Source organism: Numenius arquata, chromosome 10 (genome assembly GCF_964106895.1).
Source record: "Numenius arquata chromosome 10, bNumArq3.hap1.1, whole genome shotgun sequence".
Lineage (NCBI taxonomy): Eukaryota > Metazoa > Chordata > Aves > Charadriiformes > Scolopacidae > Numenius > Numenius arquata.
The window spans coordinates 36,257,485-36,281,864 of NC_133585.1; the positions used below are offsets into that span (position 1 = coordinate 36,257,485).

The window sequence follows — 24,380 nt, forward strand, 5'->3', positions numbered from 1 at the left end:
TAGATGGTAATTCCTGCTGCTATACTGTAGAAAGTAGAACAGATTGTAATGACTGACCACACAGGACATATTTTAAATAACTTTTCAAGCTGCAGAGACTTACTTCATACATCTGTCAGCTTGCTCTTTTTTTTTCCCCACCAGAAAGACATTCATTTGCTCTCATACAACCCTGCATGGTTCTACACCACAAAAATCTGTCTTCCTGAAAGAAGTCACAGTCATTTCCATAAGGCAATGACCCTATGTTCCAGAGGACCTGAAAGCGAACTCAAATTTATCAATGTGTCTTAAGTACGAACCATACAGCACCTAACCCAAGAAAAAGGATTATTATTCTCCTTGCTTTAACACTACCTTCTCTAGGTAACACCTGGCAATTAGAAAACCATTTAAGACATACAAGGAACCATTATCTTCTCATTGCTGTGTGGGTCAAAGTCAAATTATCCTCCTGAGAACTGCAACCTAAAGTTATTCCCAAAGTTCAGTTAGCGAAGGGAGCATTAGCTAATGTGACTAACTAGAGCGTAGGTTTTGTTGAATTTTTTAGAAAGAAATCTGAAACAGTGCCGTGACACAGTTCACGATGGAAGATAATCATTGATAAGAAGAATACATATGGGTCCTTTGGCCTTTCTTCTCTTCTACTAGGAACCGAACCAAACCAAACCCCCACAGAAATCTCCTTGCTGGAAAAAAAAGAGACAGAAGTAAGCAGTATAATGTTTTCCTTGAGGAGGAATAACTCGCACCCTTCAAGCAAACTTACTCAACATAGAGCTGGCTTGTATCCAGCTACGAAAAGGCAGTTGGCTTGGTATTTTTGAGTGTCAGTACAGTCTTAAAAATGGTCATATCTGATCAGCGGTGACTGTTTGACAAGGGTTTCATTGTCTCCCAAGGGCTGGTTGCAGCTGTCACTGTTAGAGAAGCATCAGCGATAGGAAAGCAGTACAAAGAGTATTGCCTACCCCTCAAAAACGTTTCTTCTCCTGGCTTTGCTTCATCTCATGAAGAATAAATCTTGGAAAGCAGACTTCATATATAGATACATTATATATATATATATATTTATTTATTTATATATACCTATATATACTGCTGCCCTGCAAGCCTCCCAGCCTGTCAATTTTGTCACACCAAGGCTGGGAGAGCAGTATTACCAACTGTATATGGCAATGCAAGCCCTTTCCTAGATGTAGCCAGACAATAATTTCACTTTATACCTCACAGAAGTCATCCATGCCATTGAATAGAGAAGGCAACTCTTCATTCAGCTCATTTTATGACACTGGATCAGCTTTGATGGAGTTAAGTACAAAAGCCAAGCTTATTCAAATCATCAATATGCTAGGAGTCAGAACAGCTTGAATATGGCAACTTAAAGCAGCAGGACTTCAAAACGCAAAATGTGACACATTTGTCAAGTTATTACTATGTTCTTAAAGTGGAGTTTCTCTAGAACCACTTCCTCTGAAGACGATGTGAAATTACATCCATTTAATGAACTTTTTACTTTAGAAGAATTGTGATGTTAGCCTTGACCCCCATAAGCAGAAGAATGAGGTCTCCCCATTCACTCTTAATGAAAAGCTTTTTTGTTGAATATGTGTTAAATGGCCACAAGTAGCCATGACACTTAGGTCACCCTTAAGAGCCTTTAATTTAAAGACAAGATAGATTCAGTTGACATGGGGAAAACCTACAGGAAAAGAACCAAACAAGCCGTAGACATAGGCACAAACACACACACACATCCCCAAATTTCAAATCTAGCAAACTACAGCAACACAACCGTTATTTTTTATCCTGCCTCTTGCTTTTTATTTAGATTTGAGCTTGGTGGATTCATTACTTCAGTTGAGGTACAATTTAACCAGCCAAGAAGTTCTATATAGGAAAATTTAAAATAGGTTTTACAGGTTAGTTTGGTGTTCTTTAGGAAACAAAAAACCCTTTGAAGTTATGGTTTCCTCCTCCACAACTGTATTTCCGAATTCTTTGGTAAATAAAAAGGGCTTACACTTCTTGGCACTGTTAAGCACAACATATACATTCAATTGTATTAAATATCCCATAGCAAAAACTTACTTGATATATAGTCAGCAAACTTAAAATTAGCTAAACTAAACTAGAGCACAGACTAGTGGTTTTGAAGTATCAATAGGAAGTTACTTGCTACCTGATAGATCGCAAGGAGGACAAACTCCAACAACCCAGTAATATGCGTATGTAGCTCAATCTGTCATTGTAACAAAAGAACTCAAGAGCCATTTTCATTAATTAATATATTTTCTGCATTATAGTTAACATATGTACTTTCTTCGTGTCATCCTTATTTCGTTAAGTATTGATATTTTGTTATATTCAGACATGAGTACATTTTCAAAGTCTTTTGCAATAAATATCATAAAATAATAGAGATTCACATAATAAATATTCTTTACAATAAAAAAAGTTTTAACAGACTTTTGTCTTAAAAATAGTTGGGATTCAACTTTGTGTTTTATACATAAAATATACAAAAAAGGACCACAATTTGTGGCTAAGGCAATAAAACAGGGACAGAATAAAATTATAAAGTACAGAGCAGAGCTAAATTCACTAAACCAAAGGAGCACAAGAAAGTTTAAGTATTCAAGAACGTTTAGGTGACTCATTGACACCTGAAGGCTGTTTGGATATATGAACACCACCAACTTTAATATCAACTGATACTGACAGACTATAAAAACGGGAGTAGGAGGGTGGAGTGAGCAATATCCTTCAAAGACTTGACAGCAAAAGAAACAAATGAGTATGTTGCAGCCATAATGTCTCCAATGTGAAGATCTACATAGTGTAGCAAAAACTGAAGTTACATTGAAAATGTAAAAAGAAGGACGCAGTGTAATTCCCAGGACTGAGAATGTTCCAAAAGTTAAGACAAAAAGAGAGGGAAGGGGAAAAAAAGGGGAAGAAAAAAAAAAAAGAAAAAAGCAGGCTGCTTATAGAAGAGTCAGGCCTTTCATTTGGTAAAGCCTTTATTTTACATCCCTCTCCATCCTCTCCAGAAAGAGCACACACACAGTTATTTCAAAATCCAGCTCACTCATGAAAGTTATTCTTCCTTGGTACCCAGGGGGTTAAGAAAAAAAAAAAAAAATTGCTGAGAACAAAAAACATCTTTGGGAAGATATTCACCGAGCAAGAGCTTCAAGAGCCCAGTGAGCCCTCACTGTCTCAGGAGTGGTTCAGTTACAAACTCAAAAGACCCTGCCCAAGTGGGCGGCAGATGCAGATACCAGGTCCACACTTACCAAAGAGCAGCAATGACTACGTAAAAAGCTCCACACTCAGCCAAGTCAACAGGAAGAGGAGAGCAAAGAAGCACAAGGGAGAACTTGTGTATTTGAAGTTGGGGAGACAGAAAGGAAAGCAAAAGAACAGCCCCCTCCCCCAGCACATGGAGGGGGGAGCAGGGGAGGGAGGGAAGGGAAAAAAAAATATCAGCTACAACCTGAAAAACTGAAGTTGGAGGAAATAAACCTCCCTCCAAAAATCATGAGGGCTTGCCCTGACCCCGGGAGGGGCAGCTCTCCAGTTTACAATAGACCGTGTTGGAGTTCTTGCATCGGCAGCCTGGACGATTGACGCGGTCGTAACACCCTCGACAGAGTTTCAGACATCCTTTTGCGGGCGGGTAGCAGAGCAAGCAAGGCAGAAGCAAGGACATGGCTCCCATGCACAGGTACCTAGAACAGCAGTGTGCTTGGGAACAAGAGCAGGGATTATCCGCGTAAGAGTCCCCTTCATCGTCATTGGAACAGTGGTAGAAGATCCCTTTGACCAAGCACATGCAGGTGCCGTACTCCACCATGCTCTCCGCAGAGCACAAGCACTGCCGGTTGCAGGCCAAGCAAGACGGGAGAGCCCTGGGGGCCGTGCACTCCCCGCACTTGCACTTCCCACACTGTTCGCAGATGAACTTGTGCTGCGTCAAGTCCTCTTTCAAAGGACCCTTCAGGTCATCGACAATCAGCGACGACTGCTTGGGCTGCGTCCGGATTGTCCGATCGGATCTGTGGCCGGAGCCCGCTCTGGATGGAGGTGACCGCCCCAGCAGTCCTTGCTCCGAGGAAGCGCTGCTGTTGCTCCCGGAGCTTGCCGCGCTCCCCGTGCTGGTCGACCTGCTCAAGACGGGAGCCCTTGTGTTATGCTGGTGTGCCACGTGACTGGGTCTGTGTTCATAATTATTATTCACATTAATCGGTATAATTTCGTGAGTCCTTTCGTGCTTCTCTTGCCTTGGTGCTGTCCGCGGAGCAGATTTTTTCACCACAGATGGACCTTCGGTGTATTCGTTGCTGCCCCTGATGGCCTTGATCTGGTCCAGTGACAAGATAGTTGTCGGCTGGCTCTCTCTGTCATAGTCCAACCGTTGCCGGCTATCCAAGGAGGGCTGCTGAATCACCACTAGTGAACCACCACTGCCATGTTGACTTTGGGGCTCCATCTGTAGTGATCTCTACTTCTGGCATTCAGTGGGAACCTGGCATGCATCTGAAATCCTAAAATAAGAAGACAACAGAAGGTATAAATAAACACTGTGTGTGTACATATATACAGGCATACATGAGATCAAGGGCAAAAGATGAATAAAAAACGGGATACTTTTTGAAAACTGAAATGATATGGCAAACCACAAATTGCCCCCAGCCACCTGGTACTGATCTCTTTCAGCAAGGGATTACAACAACGCTGAGGACCTGGCCAAAGTCCAGTAGCGGGGAGAGTCTAGGTATGGCATCATAGATGAGGAATGCAAAGGGGACCCCATGCCACTTAAAAAAAATATAAAAATATAAAAATAATCCCAGTATTAACCAGTATCCTTACTTGCCAAGCCATGGAAAGTGCTTCTCACTTGTTACAGAGCTCAACATCTGTCTAACCAGCAATAGCAATTCTGAACACCCCCAAAACTAAGTTGGAAACAGATAAGAACACCATCAGGTTCCTGTTCTGTATGGCACAATAAAGAACATGCACAGTCCTCGCTCTTCAGTCTGAACGTGCAGCATCAGAAAGCTCAACAGATTTGCTTCCTAGTCCATTTGGAAAGTCTCCTTTTTAAAGTGACATATGCGCATTACAGAGCCTTGAATTAAGTACTGTCAAGTGGCCAAGACATTTTCTATAAGTAACTAACTCAGCATACAAATCTAAAGTGCTCCTTATAAACCTCAAGCAAGGGTGCAAACAGCCTGTTTTCAAGTCTTTTCTGACCACAGGCCAGGTTGTGAAAGAAGAAGGGGTAGAAAAGGCTAAGATGAACTAGGTGCCAGAGAAAAAGTACCCAAGAATTCATAAGAATGCTAAGAGCAGACAACAAAAAAACCCCAACAACTTCAAAACACAATCAAAGGCCAAATCCATTTTCACAAGACAGGCAGATTAAAAGCTTCTCAACTAAATACAACATCTTCTAGTCTCTTTTTCAAATAAATGTTACCCATTTTCATTCCACCTAGCTATTGACATGAAGATTGCAACGCCAATTGAGAAAACTGCAGTGACAGTTCCACAGCTGTACAAAACCTGAGGCGAGTATCTAAATGCCACATTTATACAGAGAACCAAGAAAATAAACAGCTTGCTTTTACTGACAGCTGGGGGAAAGTGCCTTTTCACTCCCCCCGAGTTGTCATACATGTTTACCTGAAAGAGGAGAAAGAAAAATTCTAACAAGCATTTCCAAAGCTCATCCAGTAATCCTGAGAAAGAGCCCGTCTCGCCTACCCAGAGCACAGCTGGCACAGAGCTGTTCCCCACTCCAGAGAAATACGGAGTCGGGTGGAAACGCTGGGAGGGACGAGAGCAGGAAAGGATTCTTCTAAGAGGTAGAAAGCATCTTTATCATTCTGACCCCTAATAAGTGGTAAGGGACAGCTTCTCCCAGGACACAAAGTCTTTGTGCTCATCTGGATTTCATTTCACATTTAACATCACCTGTGCGGGCTTCAGCGTCACCAGATTAAGAGGGGGAAAAGTGAAAAAAAAAAAACAACAAAAAAAAACCAAACCCAGTTCACTTCTAATTCACCCCACAAAACAAGCTGCCTTCTTCACAAGCACCGAATACAAATCCACAACGGACCGAGGGTGAATGAATGTGAAAAGGGGAAGATTTACAGCTGTACCAACCCGGAGCTGGGCTCCCCGGGGGGATGAAAAATAATATCCCAGGAAAATGCGAAAGACATCCAGTGCCATCTTTGGGGAGAAAGTGCAACATCAAGGCGGCAGACAGACCGACGCGACCAGCTGCAGAGCGCGGCACAGTTGAACAAACCACCGTGCAAATAAAGTTTTAAACTGGTTTTGTGCGTGTCCCCCCCTTCCGCCCCCCAGCCCATAAAATAAAACGTACAGCAAAAAGGGAGAGAGACCTCATGTTTCCGCAGCTCCTCCGCCCTTCCCACACCTCAGCAATCCCCCTCTCTCCCCCCATACCCGATGGGAAAGGGGGTCTCGTGTCGTCCCGTCCCGTCCCGTCCCGTCCAGTCCCCGACCTCCCGCTCCCTCCCGGCCCCGGGCGGCGGCGGCCGCTGCGCCCCGAGGCGCGGAGCGGAGCCGCTGCGGGAGAGGAAGGAAGAGGAGGGGAAAAAAAAAAAAGTTATGAATGAAAACAAGGGCGGTTTTTTTTTTTTCTCCCCTTCTTTTTTTTCTTCTCCCCCTTTCGCAGGGGGAGGGCAGGGACCGAGGCCGTCGCTCCCCCCCCCCCCCCCCCCCCCCCGAAGGGCGGACTCCCCAGCATTTAAAGCGGCAGCGCCCGGCCCGACCGGTCACTGCCGCGCCGGGGATTCCCTGCCGCCACCGGCTCGCCCCAACCCCGCCTCAGCCCCCACCTGCCAGGAGACGTTTGGTTTTATACATATAGATATATATATACACACACATTATATTTTAGCTTTATGCTCGTTTTCAGCAGTGAGAGGAGCTTCCCCCGCTCCACCACGCAGCCCGCAGTCCCCCTTCCTTCCCCCCACCCCGGCCCATGGGGTCTCTCAGGTGACCCTGTTCCTCGCCCACGGCCAGTGCCGGCGCCACTCGCGGAAGCCCCATATGGCCCTTTCGGGTTTTGCCGGGGGGAGCTCGGCATCACCCGGCGGCACCTGCTCGCCGCTCCGGTGCGAGAGCTGGACGAGCCCCCACCTCACTTAATTCCACGGGGTCGCCAGTAACGGCACAAATCCAGTCGCCGGCGGCTGGCAGGGTGACGGGGGGGGGCGCGGTAGCTCCTCGTCCCTTGCGAAGCCCTCCCGGTTCTCCGCTCAGCGAAGCGGAGGGGGAGCCCGGCCCCGCCGCAGCCCTCCTCTGTTCAGCCTTTCCCCCCGGCTCGCTCCTCCGCCGGGGGGGACGAAGCGATCTCCTTCGGCCTCTCCGGAGGTGCCGGGAAACAAATCGAGCCCCTTTCCTGCAAGCGGTTCGTCTCGGTCCCGCTGTAAGCCAGCTGCAGGCTGCCACCGACGGGGAGCGGGGTCGGGCAGCGCCGGGCACCGGTGCGGAAGGTCTCCGGGGACGGCCGGGCTCCTGCTCGGGTGGTTATCTCCCTTTTCTGAGGGGAGCGGTACCGGCCGGGCTCCACCGCATGGTCTTCCCCAAGGGCAACCGCAGCCCCCTGCGCGAGAAGGTTTTGGGTTTGTTTTTTTTTTTTTTTTTTTTTTTTTTCTGCTGTTGTCGCGGTGAGAAATCGCGGAGCGGCGCTGGCTTTCAAGGCAGAGCTGGGCGAGCCGGGAGCCGAGCGAGCGGCAGAGCGCAATGGCTGTGGGAGCTGGCTGCCATGTGCTTGGTGCTGCTGTCGGGGGGCCGGTTGACAGGCTGGGAGGGCGGGCGGCACGTCGGGGCGATACGCGGCGACACTCAAGGGTAGCCCCGGGCACAAAAAAAGTCTTGCACGAAAAGTCTCCGGAGCCTCCTCGGTAATTCCCAGAGAGGCTCCAACAAGGCTCCGGCACGCAAGTGAAATCCCCCGCGTTAGGCAAAACAGACACAATTAACCAACTGGAAGGTGTTTGGTGGGTTTTTTTGTTTGGTTTTTTTTTTTTTTTTTTTTTTTATAATTACCAGCAAATTGCGAGCGGCTGACGGGGAGCCCAGCACCGCATCGGAGCGGCGGGCAACTCGCCCCTCGCTCCGCAGCCCTCCCCGCCGGCTGCGGGAACCCCCCCCCCGCCGCCCGCCCGCACCTGATCCTTACCTAAGGCCGAGGTGAACGCCTGCTTCCCGAGGCACATTGGCGGCCCCGGCGCGGAGTCCAGCCCGGGCAGTGTCGGCAGCCGCGCACGTCCCGCCGCCCGCCCCGCTCCGCGCCGTCCCGCCGCCGTCCCGTCCCGTCCCGTCCTGCCCCGTCCCGTTCCGTTCCGGAGTGACTCCGGCCGCGCTCCGCCGCCTTTCAGCGCGCAGCCCCCGCCCGCCGCCCGGCCGCGCCCCCGTGATGTCAATGTGTCACTCCGCGGCCACCCCCAAATCCCGGACTGGACTTCCCAGCCCCGCCGTCACCCGTCCCGGGGCCCGCCGCTGCCGGCCGGCAGGGAGCGCGGAGGAGCGGGATCGCGGGAAGGCCGGGAGGGGGGTGGGGGGTGTGCGTGCAGGTTGCGGAGCTTAGAGGGGTCCCCGCACACCCACAGAGCTTTCCCGGTGACAGCAGGCCCCACCTGCGCGGGCGGCTGGACGGGAGCTGCGGGATGAAGGCAGGGACGGAAAGAGAAGGTTCGTTTTTAGGTCCCAACCAAAGGGCTCCAGCTCTGCGGAGCTGCTCTGGTCATGCTGCAGAGGGATCCTTCGATGTGTTTTAGCATCAGCATCTCAGCAGGGTCGAGCCAGACAGAATAGCTGTTCCTTTATATTCATAAAACGTTTCCCCTCTTTTCAGCCTCTTAAAGAGGCAGCTGAGGACTTCGGGAAGCGTTTAGCCTTGTAATCCATCCATTAGATAGGAAACGGCTCTTCCTACCGTTTCACAGCTGGTACCGAAGCACCGAGAGGCCGCAGAGCGCACCCCGGAGTCTTCCTCTGCCGCCCTCCAGCCCGACTCTGCAAGGTCCCATCCGGGGCTCATCACTGCCTTTCTGCCGGGGTGCTGAAGAGATCACAGTGATGACTTCAAAGCCATTGTTTTTGAAGCCAAATACTATCTTTGTTTTGTTTTGGGTTGTTTTTTTTTATATTTGTTTTTAGTGACTAAAGTGTTTTAAAAGGCAACTGAAAGAACGTGGAAAAATGATGTAAAAAGAAATCAAAATTCTGAGAATTATTTCACAACAACGTGCAATGTATTGGAACGGTTGAGACTTCCAGTGTCTGGCTAACGATCGCTGCAGCCCCGCGTTTATCTAACACATTCTAACTGGCTTTTTACAATCTCTTTCACAAAAATCATATTCTTCCCCCTTTTGCCCCAAAGAAACAAAATACATATTAAGAAGACGTGGAGCTGCTTAGGAAGAACATTCATCCAAAAGCAAATAATCCCTATAAACAAGAATGTAGCAGTGCAAAGCTATTCTCCCGTGACATAGTCTGTCCGCTCAGACCGCACTCATGGATGTTGTGCAATTATTTTTCATTAAACTTCACTAGGCTCAGAAAGAAAATACCCAAACTACTTTTCCTTTTAAAAAAAATTTCCATCATTATACGAAAACTTTACTTCATCCACATATTTCTCTATGAAATAAAATATTTATGCATTAAAGGTTAGACACCGAGTATCACCAATACTTCTAAGTTTGTCATTAACAGACTGCTGATACAGGCAAACTATAAATACTGCCTTCCCCTTGCAGAGGCTCAGGTGACAAGCAGCAGCATAAAAGTCTTTGGCATGGTCATAAAAACATCCCAATTCATCATTAGTATTGGTAGGGGAATTAGAAAATGTGACTGCTCACCAAAAGCATTCTCAGACACACTAGGAGTGCAAAGTACAAAAGCATTTTCAGTGGAATCCCTCTGAAAACTTTGGAACCTGTCACAGTCCAAATTAACAACAATTCCTACCGAATTACAAAAGCAACCAAGAAAACTAACAAAAATCACTACTCTGGAGTAGCGCTTAGTGGTGCAAATCTATCTTCTGCCATTCTATTTTAGATTTCTTTCACAAAGCAACTCTGTTTTGGATAAAGACAAACCAAAAGACGCAGCGTTTATGCAGAAGTGCTACGTACAGCAGCTCTGGCAGGGACACGGACAGCGGGAGCATCAGAGGCAGCAGTGAGCGAGCTGCAGGTTAACGGTGGGTAACCAAGCCTTTCGGGTTAGCGGGGCTCGGAGAACACTCGCGTTTAGCAACTGACTTCTCACAGAAGTCCGTATTTATTTTTCCTGCTGTAAAAACATTGCTTAACACCTTTCCTTTCACACCTCCAAAGCTGGTACTACCTTAAAAAAAACACCTATGCCAAGCGTAAGAGCTTGATTTTAGAAATACAATACCGGGCTTAAATGGGTCAGTAAAACAACCAAGAATACTGGCAGCGGTTTACTATCACTTGGCACCCAAATTAACACTTTGCTGAAACAAGGGCAAACCCTACAGCTATGTCAGAAGCCTCTCCACAGGCTCAAGCAAACATACCCACATGTCACGCAAGCCATCTCATTAGATTTTTCTTGGAAATGATAGCAGTGAGCGGCTTTTGTTAGAAAAAGGAGAGCTAAAGTTCTGGAGAATAAACTGGCAACTTGGAAGGGGATTAACACACCTTATGACTGCATCCTGGCACAGCCTGAGTCTGAGGATTGACACACAGACAGGGATGCGATGCAACCAAGTTATTTTCCACCTCCAAACTGTCATCCGAAGGCGCCTGTCTCTCCCACTGACAAGAAGTCAGGAGAGACCAGCCCTCTCTGCCCAAAGTTAATCCTTCTGAAAAACCTCCCAGAATTAGGTTCAAGAGACTGAATGATGGCTGATAGTCGTGATTCAATCCCCGTTTCCGCTTTCACTTTGAGGATCATGTACTGGAGATAATCTCCACCTTCTGCAGTCGTATGCTACTTCTCCCTTGTGCAAGCTTTGGCGTGCCAAAAGGCATGTTGTACAGAATCACAGCAGGGTCCACCGTTGGGTTTTGTTTGTTTTTCTTTCTAATCCACACCCAGAAGCAAATTTCATCTCTAGGTCACTTCATTGACCGCTACAGGTAGTGAATGACACCTTTGTAAAGATGAACTGGATAAAAACTGTGGTCCTCCCACTATCAGGAATGAGTAACACTGCTTTGGTGTTGCATCCCACCTGGGAATACCACTGTATTTCCCCCTAAGCGGCATCTCCCAGCCCCTGCTAAGGCACAGGTCCCAGTCGAGAAAGAGAACACATACTCAGTCGCAGACACGGGCACTTCACTCCTCTTCCTCAGCAGTTCGAGGTGGCTTAGTCTGTGAAAAGCACGAATTACCCTATCTATCAGCACAGTATCGTTTCAGAGAGAAGAGGTGACAAACAGCCCATTCTTGAGGCATTCAATATTCACTGGTGCCGTCACTCATCTTCTGTGGTGATAACCATCTTGAGCCAATACAGCTTTGAGGAAAACTCAGCAGAGAAAGCGTTTACCTTTACACAAGTTATTTGCCAGTTAATAACCAACCTTCACAGCTGTAACAACAGTTCTAAAGTTATAGAGGAATTCTAAAACGATTTTTAAAAACCCACGCATTAGCATTTATAACGAAATTAGAAACAAAATTGTTGTGCCAGTCTTACCTGGAGAATGTGTAAGTCATGTATGTTCCCTGCCAGCTGTGCAGCGATCATCCTGCAGAGGTGGGTGTTGGGAGAAACATCTGGGACCTGCAGCTCCCCAAAGCCTTGTGCCTCGGCAATTTCGCCATTGCACTGGGTGGAACATTGCGGGTTGGTGATGTTTGGAGGCTCAGGACCCACAGTGCACTCAGAGACTCTCAGTGCAATATGTGCTTGTTGGGATAAGACCAGTAGAACTGAGTATTTAACACTTACACTGGTAGGCCTATATATATTAAAAAAACCACCACAACAAACTCCAATAATCGGGGTTGTTGAGCCTGGAGAAGAGAAGGCTCCAGGGAGACCTTATAGCCCCTTCCAGTATCTAAAGGGGCTACAGGAAGGATGGGGAGGGACTCTTTATCAGGGACTGTAGTGATAGGACGAGGAGTAACAGTTTTAAAAGGAAGGAGGGTAAATTTAGATTAGAAATTGGGAAGAAATTTTTCGCTGTGTGTATGTTGAGACACTGGCCCGGTTTGCCCAGAGAAGCTGTGGATGCCCCATCCCTGGAGGTGTTCAAGGCCAGGCAGGATGGGGCTTTGAGCAACCTGGTCTAGTGGGAGGTGTCCCTGCCCATGGCAGGGGGGTTGGAACTCAATGATCTTTAATGTCCCTTCCAACTTCAACCATTCTATGATTCTATGAATAGCTATCAAACATTGCTGTAATAATGAGAGTTGCAGACAGTTTCTGAGCAGCTCATTGAAAATCTTGGAGGTCCTGTCTTAAGCTGACTGGTGCATGAGATGAAATAAAGCTATTCCGAAGAGCTGCAGTGAACCCCACAGGTGCTGTGGGGACAATGCTGTGCATTACCCCAAAAGGGGCAGTGAATCATTTCAGGGTACGGCAGAGAAAGTGAGGATGCTGTGAGGCAGCATTTCCGATCACGCTTTTGACTAGACAGGTTGACCTTTATCCGAGATCAAAGGCACCAGCAGCTGGGGATTTCTTCAGCTTCTGTGCAAGGACTGTTCTTAAAGCTCTCTGGAGAAGTGCGGCCACGTAGAGCTGATCCTTGCCGTCACTGTGCTGGCTGGGGATCGGCACACAGGAAATCCTCAGTCGCAAATGCAATCTCGAGTTTTCTCTTTAGAAGATAACATCAGTTTTTCTTAGAAGCAGAAGAGACAGTAAAAGGCAGCAGCCGGGCAAACCTCTGAGAACAAAGGGACGAACCTCAAGGTGAACCTGCTTCACGCACATTTGAACGTTGAATCAAAGTACAGGGGAAACGCTGCAGAGCTGGGGGGTTGGTCCGTGCCCAAATTCAGCACGAATGAACAAGAAAGAAAATGCAAAGGTTTGTAGAACAAATTGAGAGTTTGAGAACATGTTTCCCCATGTCTTGCACCTATCAGAGAAACCAGTGTTTTCCTTGGGTTGTCCTCCCAAGCCCGGTGAGCAGCTGGACACACAGGGTTCAGTGGCCAGGTCAGTGACACATACCAACTATTTCTGACTCACTGAAAGCTCAATTTGGTAATCAGGGACTGGTGAGAAACACGGGAGGGGGGCTGCAACTTGGGTAGAATCTATATGATTTTTTTTTGGCCTTCCCAAATGGTATTTTTTAATGCTATCTTGCTTTTGCTGTGAAGAATAGCAAAGGAACTTTTGCAGTCAAAAATGTAATTGAGGACAAATAGCATTGAGGAAAAGCTGTAGGAAAGACAACACATCAGTAAAGGCAACCAACAAGAGGCGAAACATCACTCTCCTAAGGGCAGGCCACAGCGCGTCTCGTCATTTTTCACTACTCGCTTGCCATAGAGGCAACCAGCACATTCACATTTCCCCTTCAGGTATCCACAGTTACTTGTTTTCTGATCAAGTTTGTTTCCTCCTCCGAGAACTTCCTCTGTAGACTTCATGTTTAGCTGCTGTACTAACTGTCTGCAATACTCTACTAAGGCATCGATGATGCCTTCATTACTTTGTATTAATTTTTAACTCCTTTAGCAAGTTAGCTAATATTACTTCATCTGCCTGTATAAAAAAAAAGCTTTGTGAAAAAGGAAAATTGTTATTGTTGCTTAATACGGATTTTCTTCACATCTATTGTAAATGACATTATCTGCAACCCGTTGCTTTCTGTCTTAGCGCTAAGCAAACATGATTCCTAGCACAGATATTAGAATAAGCTCTGGTGCATTGCAATTTTCACTGACAGGAGAGTATTCCTGTGCTGAATTACATTATCACAAATACATATATATATATTGTAGTTTTAACATCACTAAGGAGAAGGGAACAAGGGTCTATGAACCTAAGAAGGCGGCTAAGTGTTAAAAGCTCTTCTTTCTTTCTTGTAATTTTGGATTGTGCAGACCCCAGAATGGCTCAGTCCTGACCCCGCTGTGTTCGTTTGCTGTCAGAGACTGCAAAAAGACTCATCGCTGCAAAGCCACAATATAAAAGGGTTACTCAATTAAGAGAGCAATTGTCTGGGTGTCTCCTTTGACCTACCTCTTATTTGAAGGCCTGGTATCTGAAGGCTCAACTTTTTGTATTGAGATGTTACCAGGTGAAAATTTCGCCCACACACGGGATCGAACGGCTGAGCAAAGCCCAGCTCCCCGGGAGGAAGCCGCCCGCTTGAGCCCTTGAACCCAGAAGCGGGGTGCAGTGGCAGAGGGTGCGGAACAAGAACACGCTCAGCGGAGCAGTTCTCACATCTCTCCTTCCTGACAGCTCCTTCCAACATGAACTATATTTTTGAAAGGTGCCAGATTCCTGGATTGTGGCATCAAATCCCAGTCTCCCCAGTTGTATTCTGCTGCATTTTTAGCATGCAACTGGAATAAGAAAACTGCAACATTACTGTGAAGACTATACTGACTCAGTGGGTGGAGGAAATCCGTGTAATTAAATTCTGCAACCATATGAGTTTCAGTGGGTTGTCTCTCTTTTTTTTTTTTTTTTTTTTTTTTTTAAGGCCAGTAAGCCTGGTTTTCCATTTCTCTTGCTTTCTTCTACAGCTGAGTTAGGTAACAAACAGGTAGAGCTACAAAGATTTTCCTGGTGGAATTAAGTACTGTAGTACAATACTTAAGTATGTGCTGAGAGCTGAGTGAAAGGAGGTGGCTGCTTTAATTATAGCTGATAAAAAAAACTAGCCAGAGGAAATCCACCATGACGGAATAATAGCATTTAGCTTCAAAAACAACTGAGGAACAAACTTTTCCCATTTCTGTTTGAGAAGTGGCCACTCCCCAGCTGTGGACTGCGTTATCAGAGAAGGAGGTAAAGCTCTCTGCTAATTTAAATACATGGCTCTGTGTATGTTTTTATTATCTAGCCACTTGTGGCGACTCGGGTATTAGTACATCTCTAGGAATGCCTACGCGTTATCAGGTTGTGCAATCCGTCACTGTCAGCTGAAGGAGGTCTCAGGAGCAGCGTTTCTAATTTGATTTGAAAATATACATGGAAACTTGAGACTGCTTTTAGCAAGAATGATGGGGTTGGCCTAATGAACACAATCTCTTTTGTCGCCCTCAAGAACAGTGTGTCAACAGCTAAGTTTAGGTTCCCTCCACAGCTATAACAGCTTCTGTAGAGAAGTAGTAACTTAAAGTCTATGTCACATTCCTGGTTCTGCTTTACCAATCGAAAGGCATTTCTATCAGATTTTAACAGACCACCTTCAATTCCCTGGAATGCAAGCCGGGAGGAAGTTTTTCCATGGATTCCTTGAAAAGAAGTTTGCACCCAAGCTCTGATTTTTTTTTCACTTTTTCCTTCCCCTGAATCTTAACCCAGGTGTACAATACCAAATGATGCTTATGAAAGTGCGTATCTAGAGACCCAGTTCTCAAATAGCTCAGTTGTGGTCATTGCTTTCAGACCAGAAACTGGCTACAGGAAAATGAACATGCCACCGAATGTCATTGTGGCAGAGCCACACGTATTTCTGGCTGCAGTATCATCCACTTCAATTCATAAGTATTTACAGATTTTGACTTCTCATAGGAAAAATCTGGCCAACCAACCCAACACCTTTCTTTCACTCTCTTATGGTTGAAAAGACATGGAAAAGATCTCCCATTACAACTCTACAAGAGTAGAGCAACATCACTGGTAGTTTGTTGCATCCTTATAAGAGAACAAAACAATATAATTTTGCTATTAACCCGTTTCATTTTTTTCTTTCCCATTTTCTGAGTTCTACTTCCGAAAAATGCTGTTTTGCATTTGGCAATTTGAGTATTAGGTGTCAAGATATCCTTTGTATATTTGATGTGGTTTATTGTACTCTATGAGAGCTTGCTAGTCACATTTTGAAATTTTGCTCTCTACTAACAACTCTCTGTCAAGGAATATTCAGTGTCAAGGGCCAGATTCCGTTCCTAGAGAAATCAAAGTTAATCATGGTTTCCTTTGTGACTGATGAAGTCAGGAGACCTGTATTTTGGCAATAATTTGTGTCTTTTCTCTTTGTTCTAATTATATATCTAATATATCCATGTTTCTATACATACATATATAGAAAAATTAAAAAAATATTATCCCTCAAGAGCTTTTGGGTTGAAAAGGTCAGATATCTCTCACCAAAAAAAATTGGGGAAACCCTTGACAATAACGAAGATAAAGCACATACTGTCATGTTATTGATGAAAAGCCCTCTGTTTTCCACCAGGGCAGGAGACAGGCCGTAGACGAGGCAGGAACCGTGCTGCTCTGATTCAACACAAGCCGATAGGAAAGCATGTGCTGCCTCTCCTGCTGGCTGGCACCCAGGAGAACATGTACGGACACACGCTTAACACGTGTATGTTATGACACCAAAAATCATGTATTGTGTGTGTGTGTGTCTCTCTGTGTTGGGCGGGTGTGTGTCCCTCTTTTCGATTCCCTCAATAACTATTTTGAAACCACTACCGCGATTCTTGTTTCTTTCTGCAATTCTTTAAACACGCTACTCTTGAGAAGCCAAAGAATTTCAATGTATAAAGGCCACATCTACTTTGAAACACACTCTGTTTGAAGCATCTCAAAGCCTAATTGAGATCTTGTATCTATTGCTTCCCAAGCTCAGTAGCTCTGAAAATTATGGAGAAAATTGGTTTTTTCCCCTAAAGTTCCACACTAACCTTCCAAAACACTGCAGCAATGCTACTGCAGGATGACATTTCTTGGATCATTGCTGTGATACTGAAGTATTCACAAGGGAGGTACTGTTGCTTACACCTGTTTGCGTAGATTTACAGCGGAATAATCTGGCCTAAAAGAAGCATCTGAATAAAGATAAAAATGCCAAGTGTGCCCAGCTGAAAAATACAAAAGGCATCACCTTTTGTATTACCATTACCAAGCATTCTTTCCGCGTGTGTTTCCACTGCTTTTTATGTTAGCCTAGAAGTGTGGACATCATTGCCTGACTGAATTCAGTGTCCGTAGTAACTTCTCGTCCTGTTTATTAAATAAAGAAAAAAACCCCGACAACAGTTCCTTATTGGGTTCTAGTCTTTTATGCATGGAAGGCTAGATAGAATATTCAAACAGGTCTTCTTCAGCTCCAGCAGATACTGAGGTCAGCTGCTCAGCTGCTATTTATGCCCATACCTCTTAAGGCAAGTGAAATAGCTGTCATCACCAGACTAGATTTCAGCTCTGTAGATGGTAATTATCAAAACTCAAACACCACTCTGTTCTTATAGCAAACTAACACTGCTTTTCTAATTCTTCTCCAAATGCCCCATCTCCAGAAAATTTAAACAGAAGCCTATGATATTCTTATGCAGGTAAGATCCAGTTTTCAGTATATTGCTACCATATGCTGAGTTTTTGTTGAAGGTTGTACATCAGGGTTCTCAGAAGTATGCTACTCATAGTCCATCATACAAACAGCATGAAATGTGGGAAATAAATGGAAAACATTTTTAGAGCTGGATTGGTGTCAAGAATTACTTTTCAAAAACATTTCCTGTACTTTTTTAAACTTGACACATGAAAAAAAAAAAAGTTGAGTCAATTACAAACGCTCCTGTAGACTCATTAGGTCCTGTAGACTCATTAGCTCCTGTAGACTTAATTTTCCAGGGTGCCAATTGCTTTAAAGTAAAAGTTCTCAGCACTTCTCAGGAAGACACAGAAAGACACAGAAAGAATTGGTTGCTCAGAGAGTTCTTTCTGAGGCAGGAAGGGAGAATTCCTGTCATCGACCCTCCCTGGGCAGATCTTGAAAACCTTGTCTTTTATTCTTAGCGGTGTTATCAAAACATACTGCCCTAGCACTAAATGATACCTAGATGTCAAGTCAACTCTATGGCAATTATCAATTTCAATTAGAATAAGTTACTGATATCACCTTATATATACAGGTCATGGCAGTATTGAATATAAAAGATAACACTACTGAAAGGTAGCCGCAAAAAGTTGAAGCTTTAAAAAAAAAACCCAAACTAACTCAAAAACAGAACTCTTATGAGTTTCATACCAAACCATAGGAAATATTTGATATTTAAAATAGTATTAAAAATTGAGCCTGCCACTGAAGCAGCTAAGAGAGATGAATTTTCAGCTCTCATACCCACATTAATTGTAAACTAGTAGAAAGTGCAGATTTTTTCTGATTGAAAGGAACAAGTTAGTTTTCATCATGAAGGCTTTCCATCATGCCAGGAGATATCCTCCCCTTCCTCTGCCCCAAAGAAAAGGGAGAAAGAAAGCAAGAACCATGTCAGGAAAACCAACCAGGTTATTTGTTACGTGGAGAACTTCGTATCTTTAGCAGAAGAATGGTCTGGTCATAAGCAAATACAAGCAGAAAAGTCAAATCCCAATCTCCTCATTCAGTGCTCTGTCACACAGATCTCCCAGTGACTTCACTGGAAAGGATGCCCGAGTAAAAGTTAATGAACGTTTCTATATTACATGTTTGTTTGATGAAACACGCTGTGTTCCAAATCACTTTCACATCATCAGTATTTTCACGTCATCAGTATTTTCAGCACTACTTGCTACTCTCCTGAGCTGCGTAGAGGAAAACAATCCTTTCTGGCAGGGAATGCGAAAGAATCACAGAATCACAGAATCACAGAGGTTGGAAGGGACCTTTTAAGATCATCTAGTCCAACCAATGAAAAAAAAAAAAAAAAAAAAAAAACACAACACAAAAAAACAAAAACAAAACCACCACACACGCAACCCACACACACACCACCACACCACCCAACACTAATCCATATTCCCAAGCACTATGTCAACTCCTCTCTTGAATACCTCCAGGGATGGTGCCTCAACCACCTCCCTGGGCAGCCCATTCCAATGCCTGACAACCCTTTCAGTAAAGAAATATTTCCTAATATCTAACCTGAACTTCCCCTGGCGTAACTTGAGGCCATTGCCTCTTGTCCTATCGCAGCAGAACAAGGCCAGCAGAGAAAGTGGAAGGTGGAAAGGACAGAACAAAAGATGACAAAAGCTCAGCAGCAGGAGTAGATTGATACAGTTGGACTTGCCCTTAGGCAGAAACGTGCCGAGAGCTTCTTCCTCAGTTCACAAAATGAGCATGAATAATTCCTCCGTTTTCAGCACCTTCACCCCATGTATCTAAACACCAAGCTTCACACCACTCTGCTCCAAGTTGTTCTCAGAGGAGAGATAAGCGAATACCATCTATGTGTAAGACAGGCAGTGACTGAGGTCCTGGAAAACAAATAGCTCTGTGGTATGGTCCATGTTCTGTGATATTAGCAGTCATTACATGAAGCATCTCTAAGCAACAGAGCAAACACAAACCAGTAGGTACCGTCTGCGTGGCTGCCGGGGCCATAAACACGCGAGACTGTTCCCACGGCACAGCAGCATCCAGCTGAGAGAAGGGTGACTATTTTTGAACATAACACCTCACAGCAGCAACTACTACACCTAGAAGCCTTTCAGACTGCCGCCTGATGTCAAGAGTGAAACGCAGTTGTGCCGGGAAGCCCACTGCCTGGGAGAAGGCACTAGAAATCACCCGCGCAGAGAGGGTGGCTTTGCAGAAAGACCTGCAGAGGAACAGACCTCCCTCCACTCCTGCTTTGAATGCCCCATTGCAGAAAGACTTTGGTCAGGCTACATTCTGTTCTAACTTTTTCTTTCACCGTTTCCCCACCCAACTTCATCCAAATTCTTAGAAAGGTTATGTACAGACTTGTACAAAACGGAGACTGACACTAGCTCTTGGAGGATTTCCCAGAGCAAGTTTAACAGAGATTATATAACATGTTAAATCTGTGTTGGCTGGGTTTGTTTTTTTTTTTTTTTATTTAATATAGATGTTATTATACTAGTAGCTTATTCTTCCTACCTTAACCCTCCAACCACCCTTTCAAATCGTTAATTATGTTTTGCAGAGATTAAAAAACTGAGGTTATTATGTACATTTTATTTCCAGCCCTGAGATAAGGCAGGACAAATGTGTTACAATTGGAGGGTCTTACCAAGTCACAACAACCATTGTTTTCCCTCCACATATGCTACTATCAAAGTCACGGGGGGCATCATTCCTTTAACTGATGTAACAGCAGAACTTTAGAGCTAGCACAAAACTTTACACCTATACTCTATTATTTAATAAAAGATCCCAAAGTACTTTACAAAAAGGGAAGAAAGAAAGTCTCATGAGGGAGAAATGACTTCCAAAGTTGTCACAAGAGCTGACGGACAGCAGTGCAACTTTCCTGACCCCTCGCCTGAAAACCTTCCTACAGAATGGCAGGTTCTAGATGTGGGGAAAGTAGCCTGGGTAAAAAATACCCACAACTTTCATTTAAAGACAGGCTCAATTTCAGAGAAAGAAAACATGTCCTACATGGCTATTTTATTTTATCCAGTATAGAATAATTTTAGCATCACGTGTGATTGGTAAGTTTAGTACAATTTTCAGGAGCTTAAGATATCAGTGGGAATATAATTGTAGATATATTTCATGCATATAGATGTATTTTAACTCATGCCACCCCCAAGACCCAAGGAAGGAAATAATCAGAAAGCTGAAAATGAGATAGCTCAAGACCAATAGGGGAGTGGAAGGGCGGGGGGACACAAACACGAGGCTTGCACAAAGCAGAGAGCACTTGGAGGTGTTTGTGAAGAAGCAATCATCAAAGCCTCGGACCTCATGTTGTTCCACTGCCATGACTGCTCTTCACTGCAGTAAAGCTCCTGCAGCTCTCAGGTAACTGCAGCACACCCAAGGTTCAGAAAACAGGGTTGGGGTTTTTTTAGCCTAGGAGGCTATCCTCCTGGCCCCTGAGTACCCCCATCTGTCCAGAGGCCTCTGATGGAACTACTACAAAAATAACTGGAGTTGCTTCAGTGCATGACAAGATGCCTCAAAAGAGAAGTCAGCTTGAACACATTTTGCTCATGCTCCCGAGCTCTACAGGCTCTTTATTCACTTCAAAGCAGGGTTCAAATCCTTGATAGTCCTGGTCTGCACAGCTTTGTCTCAACTTCTTCAGCTTCTTCTGTGGTCCCCCCAAGACAATGCAATATGGTAAATCCATCTTAAAATTATAGGGCACTCATAATATTGAGGTTATTGACTATTCCCAAAAATACAGGCCAAGTCCAATTCTAACACAACTGACTTCAAAATTTAAAGCACATCTTTGTGCAAAGCCATCTCCAAGATGCTCTTCCAAATAAGCACTTTTGAAAACACAGCCAAAGCAATCAGTCCACCATGCTTTATTCTGAAGGAACCACCAATTGGTTTTGTTGAATGTCCTTGACATTCATACACTTTCATTTTGAATACCACAATAATAGGCACCTGCAGTAACACAGAGTTTTCTTTTTTAATTTAATGTACAGTCATTTCTTTTACAGGCTTAGTGCTTTTTTATTTTGTACTTAGTGTAATGCTTGAGGACTTTAAAACAAAAAAATACAGCCTAAGGGTTACTAACAATCCTCTCCTCCAGTGGATGCTCAGCATGAGGCTGATTTTGTTGTCACGCTGTGTAAGCTTCTTCCTGGGTGAACTTAGACAACACAACCTCAAATTAATTTGAAATACTGACTCTGTCCTTACCATGGGTGGATGCTATATTGCTGTCAGGAGAAAAAAATGGAGGATTGTATCAGCAAATGGTCTAAAGCTCGTTTCGGCAGCACAGCAGAGCTTACCAACAGTGATGGCCATAGAAATAGCCCAGGGCACTGCCTCACTTTTTCTTGAGGTCACTCGGGCTTTGCACAGCACAGAGGACACCCATCCAAGGATGGTGTTCTTCTCAGAGCTCTGCTCCAGTTCTGCCTCTGGAGACAGCACAGTGCCGCACAGCTGCTCTCACCCAGCCTAAGCCAGGGCAGCACAACATTTTTTAAAAAGTGCTGTTTTGGGACCCTACTCTTTATGTCACACCATCCTTTCTGCCTTGCGTCACCTCTTCCCCAGTGCTTCTCCTGTCTTCTGCAGCTTCCTCCACGTAATTCACACCAGCTCCTTAGCATGTCCTTTACACAAGCCACGCATCTTCTATCAGGTCCTCTCAGGAGGTGACCAAGCAGACTTACATAAAAACCAGTAGCGAGGAACAAAATGGTCTGTAGAAGGTACAAGATCCTTTTGATGGCTACAAATGCTTCTACAAAAATAAAACCTCTTTGAGCTTGTTATTGTTGCTGTGGGTTTTCCTTCTTCTCCATTGCATTGTTTTTCTTGTAGAGTTTAGAAATAAACAATAAGCAGACTTAAGAAGAAAGGAAGAAACTGTCCACACGTGCTTTCCACTCATTTTTCTTCCTCCATACTCTTGCTTAGATTTTCACTCTCCCAACTGTTCCTCTTCTCACTGAGAAAAAGGGCAAAATTCCCCTTCTCCCTCTTGATGCCACTACTTGATACTAAATTTCTGAAAAATTCAGAAGAGAATCTGTCTTAACTTTTTCTTCTAAAGTTTTTGCAACTGTGCTGAACCCTGCCAATAATATGAAACATTTCTAGGAGGAAAAAAAATAATCTGTAAAAACTCTCTGCACCCATGAGGATTGCTGCACTTCAAGAGGGTTGCTCCAAAGACTTCACAGAGGTCTGACTTCCATACACAGCAAAGACCGCATGCTGCCCTTAGTGCTACCCTGCTGTGATTGTTATCTTTTCCAGTCAAAGCAGCCCATTTTGGAGGAGAGAAGGAAGATGTGAGAATTTCTTTTTCCTGAAAGAAAGCAGCTGAAAGGGTATTCTACGTGTTGCAAGAGCAATGCAGAAGCCAGGGCTGGTCTAGAAGAATGTAGTCTTTAATGATAAAAAAAAAGAAACAAACAAAACCAACCCAAACCAAAGCCCAAAGAAAGTATGAATCCTAATGTCTGCCACTTTATATACACCTTAAGTGTCTGAAAGAGTCAAGCTCCAGAAACACATCTGCTAATCCAGTGCCGACAGGGTTAATGAGATCAAAGCCAGACTCCACTTTGTGCTTAGCAGTGAGACACTTCCTACCATAGGGCCAGGGTGACTGTGGCCCTCCTTCAGCTCACCAGGCACAACTAAATCAGCATCAAAATAACACAAATCATCCCCTACTCTGATTATAATCAGTATTCCCACTTTCTGTCTCCTTCCAGCTCCATCAAGCCCCACCTTTCCACATTAAAATCAGTCAGTGTTTAATTTCAGGGTAATCTTCCTAATTCACATGTTTATTTTCGCACATTTTCTCTATCCCCTCTCCTATCTCCCTCCCCCCCCATTTACTAGAAAGGGCTCTGACACAGGCACTTACCTTCTCACCCAGCAGACAAAGTGATCCCAAAATTCAGATCCCAAGCAGTCAAGTAAGGAAAGAACAGCTCTCCTACCATCTTCTTTCAAGTCTCTCTGGCAAGTGCAGGAAGGGGCCTGACAAAGCTGTATGCAGCCAATTGTGTTATCAAGGCACTTGGCACTACCAGCTGATCCTTGATTACTATTCATCCCTCAGGAAAATAAAACACCCTTTTGTAGTAAAAGTGTAACCGGTTACTATGATGCATTACATATTAACAAAAGCAGCTTTTTACCAAAATTACAGATGATGAAAGCCTGGAAGTGGAATCAGACCAAGGTAACCAGTTGTTTCTACATGTTTCAGATAGAAAGCAGACAGTTTAAGATTTTCACAGTGCTAAGAAGAAAGTGGTGGGTGAGTTATGGCACATGTTTGTACATAAAATGGTAGTGATTTCTGTAAAACAAATGTTAAGTATAACATTTACTGTTGTAGCAACCTTTCTGGGATAGCATCCTACACATGCAACCGCCAGCGCTGTACTAACCTCAGTTTTCACAGGGTCTCTTTAACATTTTTGTGCTTTTCTTGAAATCCACACAGAAGTTTTCAACATGGTTCCATATTTTCCTTTTTTATCTTTTTTTTTTTTTTTTTTAACCTAAGAGTACTGCTTATTAAAGAGCATAGTTATCTGAAAGGCAGACTTTACACTAGGTAGAATTTACTGGTTTGGTGGAATAATCCCTACTTAGGTGGTGAGGAAGGATTCCAGAATATTAAAGGATTTGTTTGTTTGCTAATCTACTTAAGCACCCACAGGCCTTAACACCCACAACTTGTGTGCTTTAGGGATCTTT

The 24,380-nt window shown here is 44.5% G+C and overlaps 1 protein-coding gene across 1 annotated transcript; it reads right to left on the minus strand.

The window, feature by feature from the left end:
• Positions 1 to 2,272: 2,272 nt before the first annotated feature.
• Positions 2,273 to 8,348, minus strand: SPRY1 (sprouty RTK signaling antagonist 1). Its single transcript, XM_074154864.1, has 2 exons — positions 8,246 to 8,348; positions 2,273 to 4,553 (listed from the first exon to the last, which is right to left on the minus strand). Exon 2 carries the CDS (start codon positions 4,496 to 4,498, stop codon positions 3,545 to 3,547), a length of 954 nt encoding a protein of 317 aa, XP_074010965.1. The 5' UTR covers positions 4,499 to 4,553; positions 8,246 to 8,348; the 3' UTR covers positions 2,273 to 3,544.
• Between the last annotated feature and the right edge of the window lie 16,032 nt (positions 8,349 to 24,380).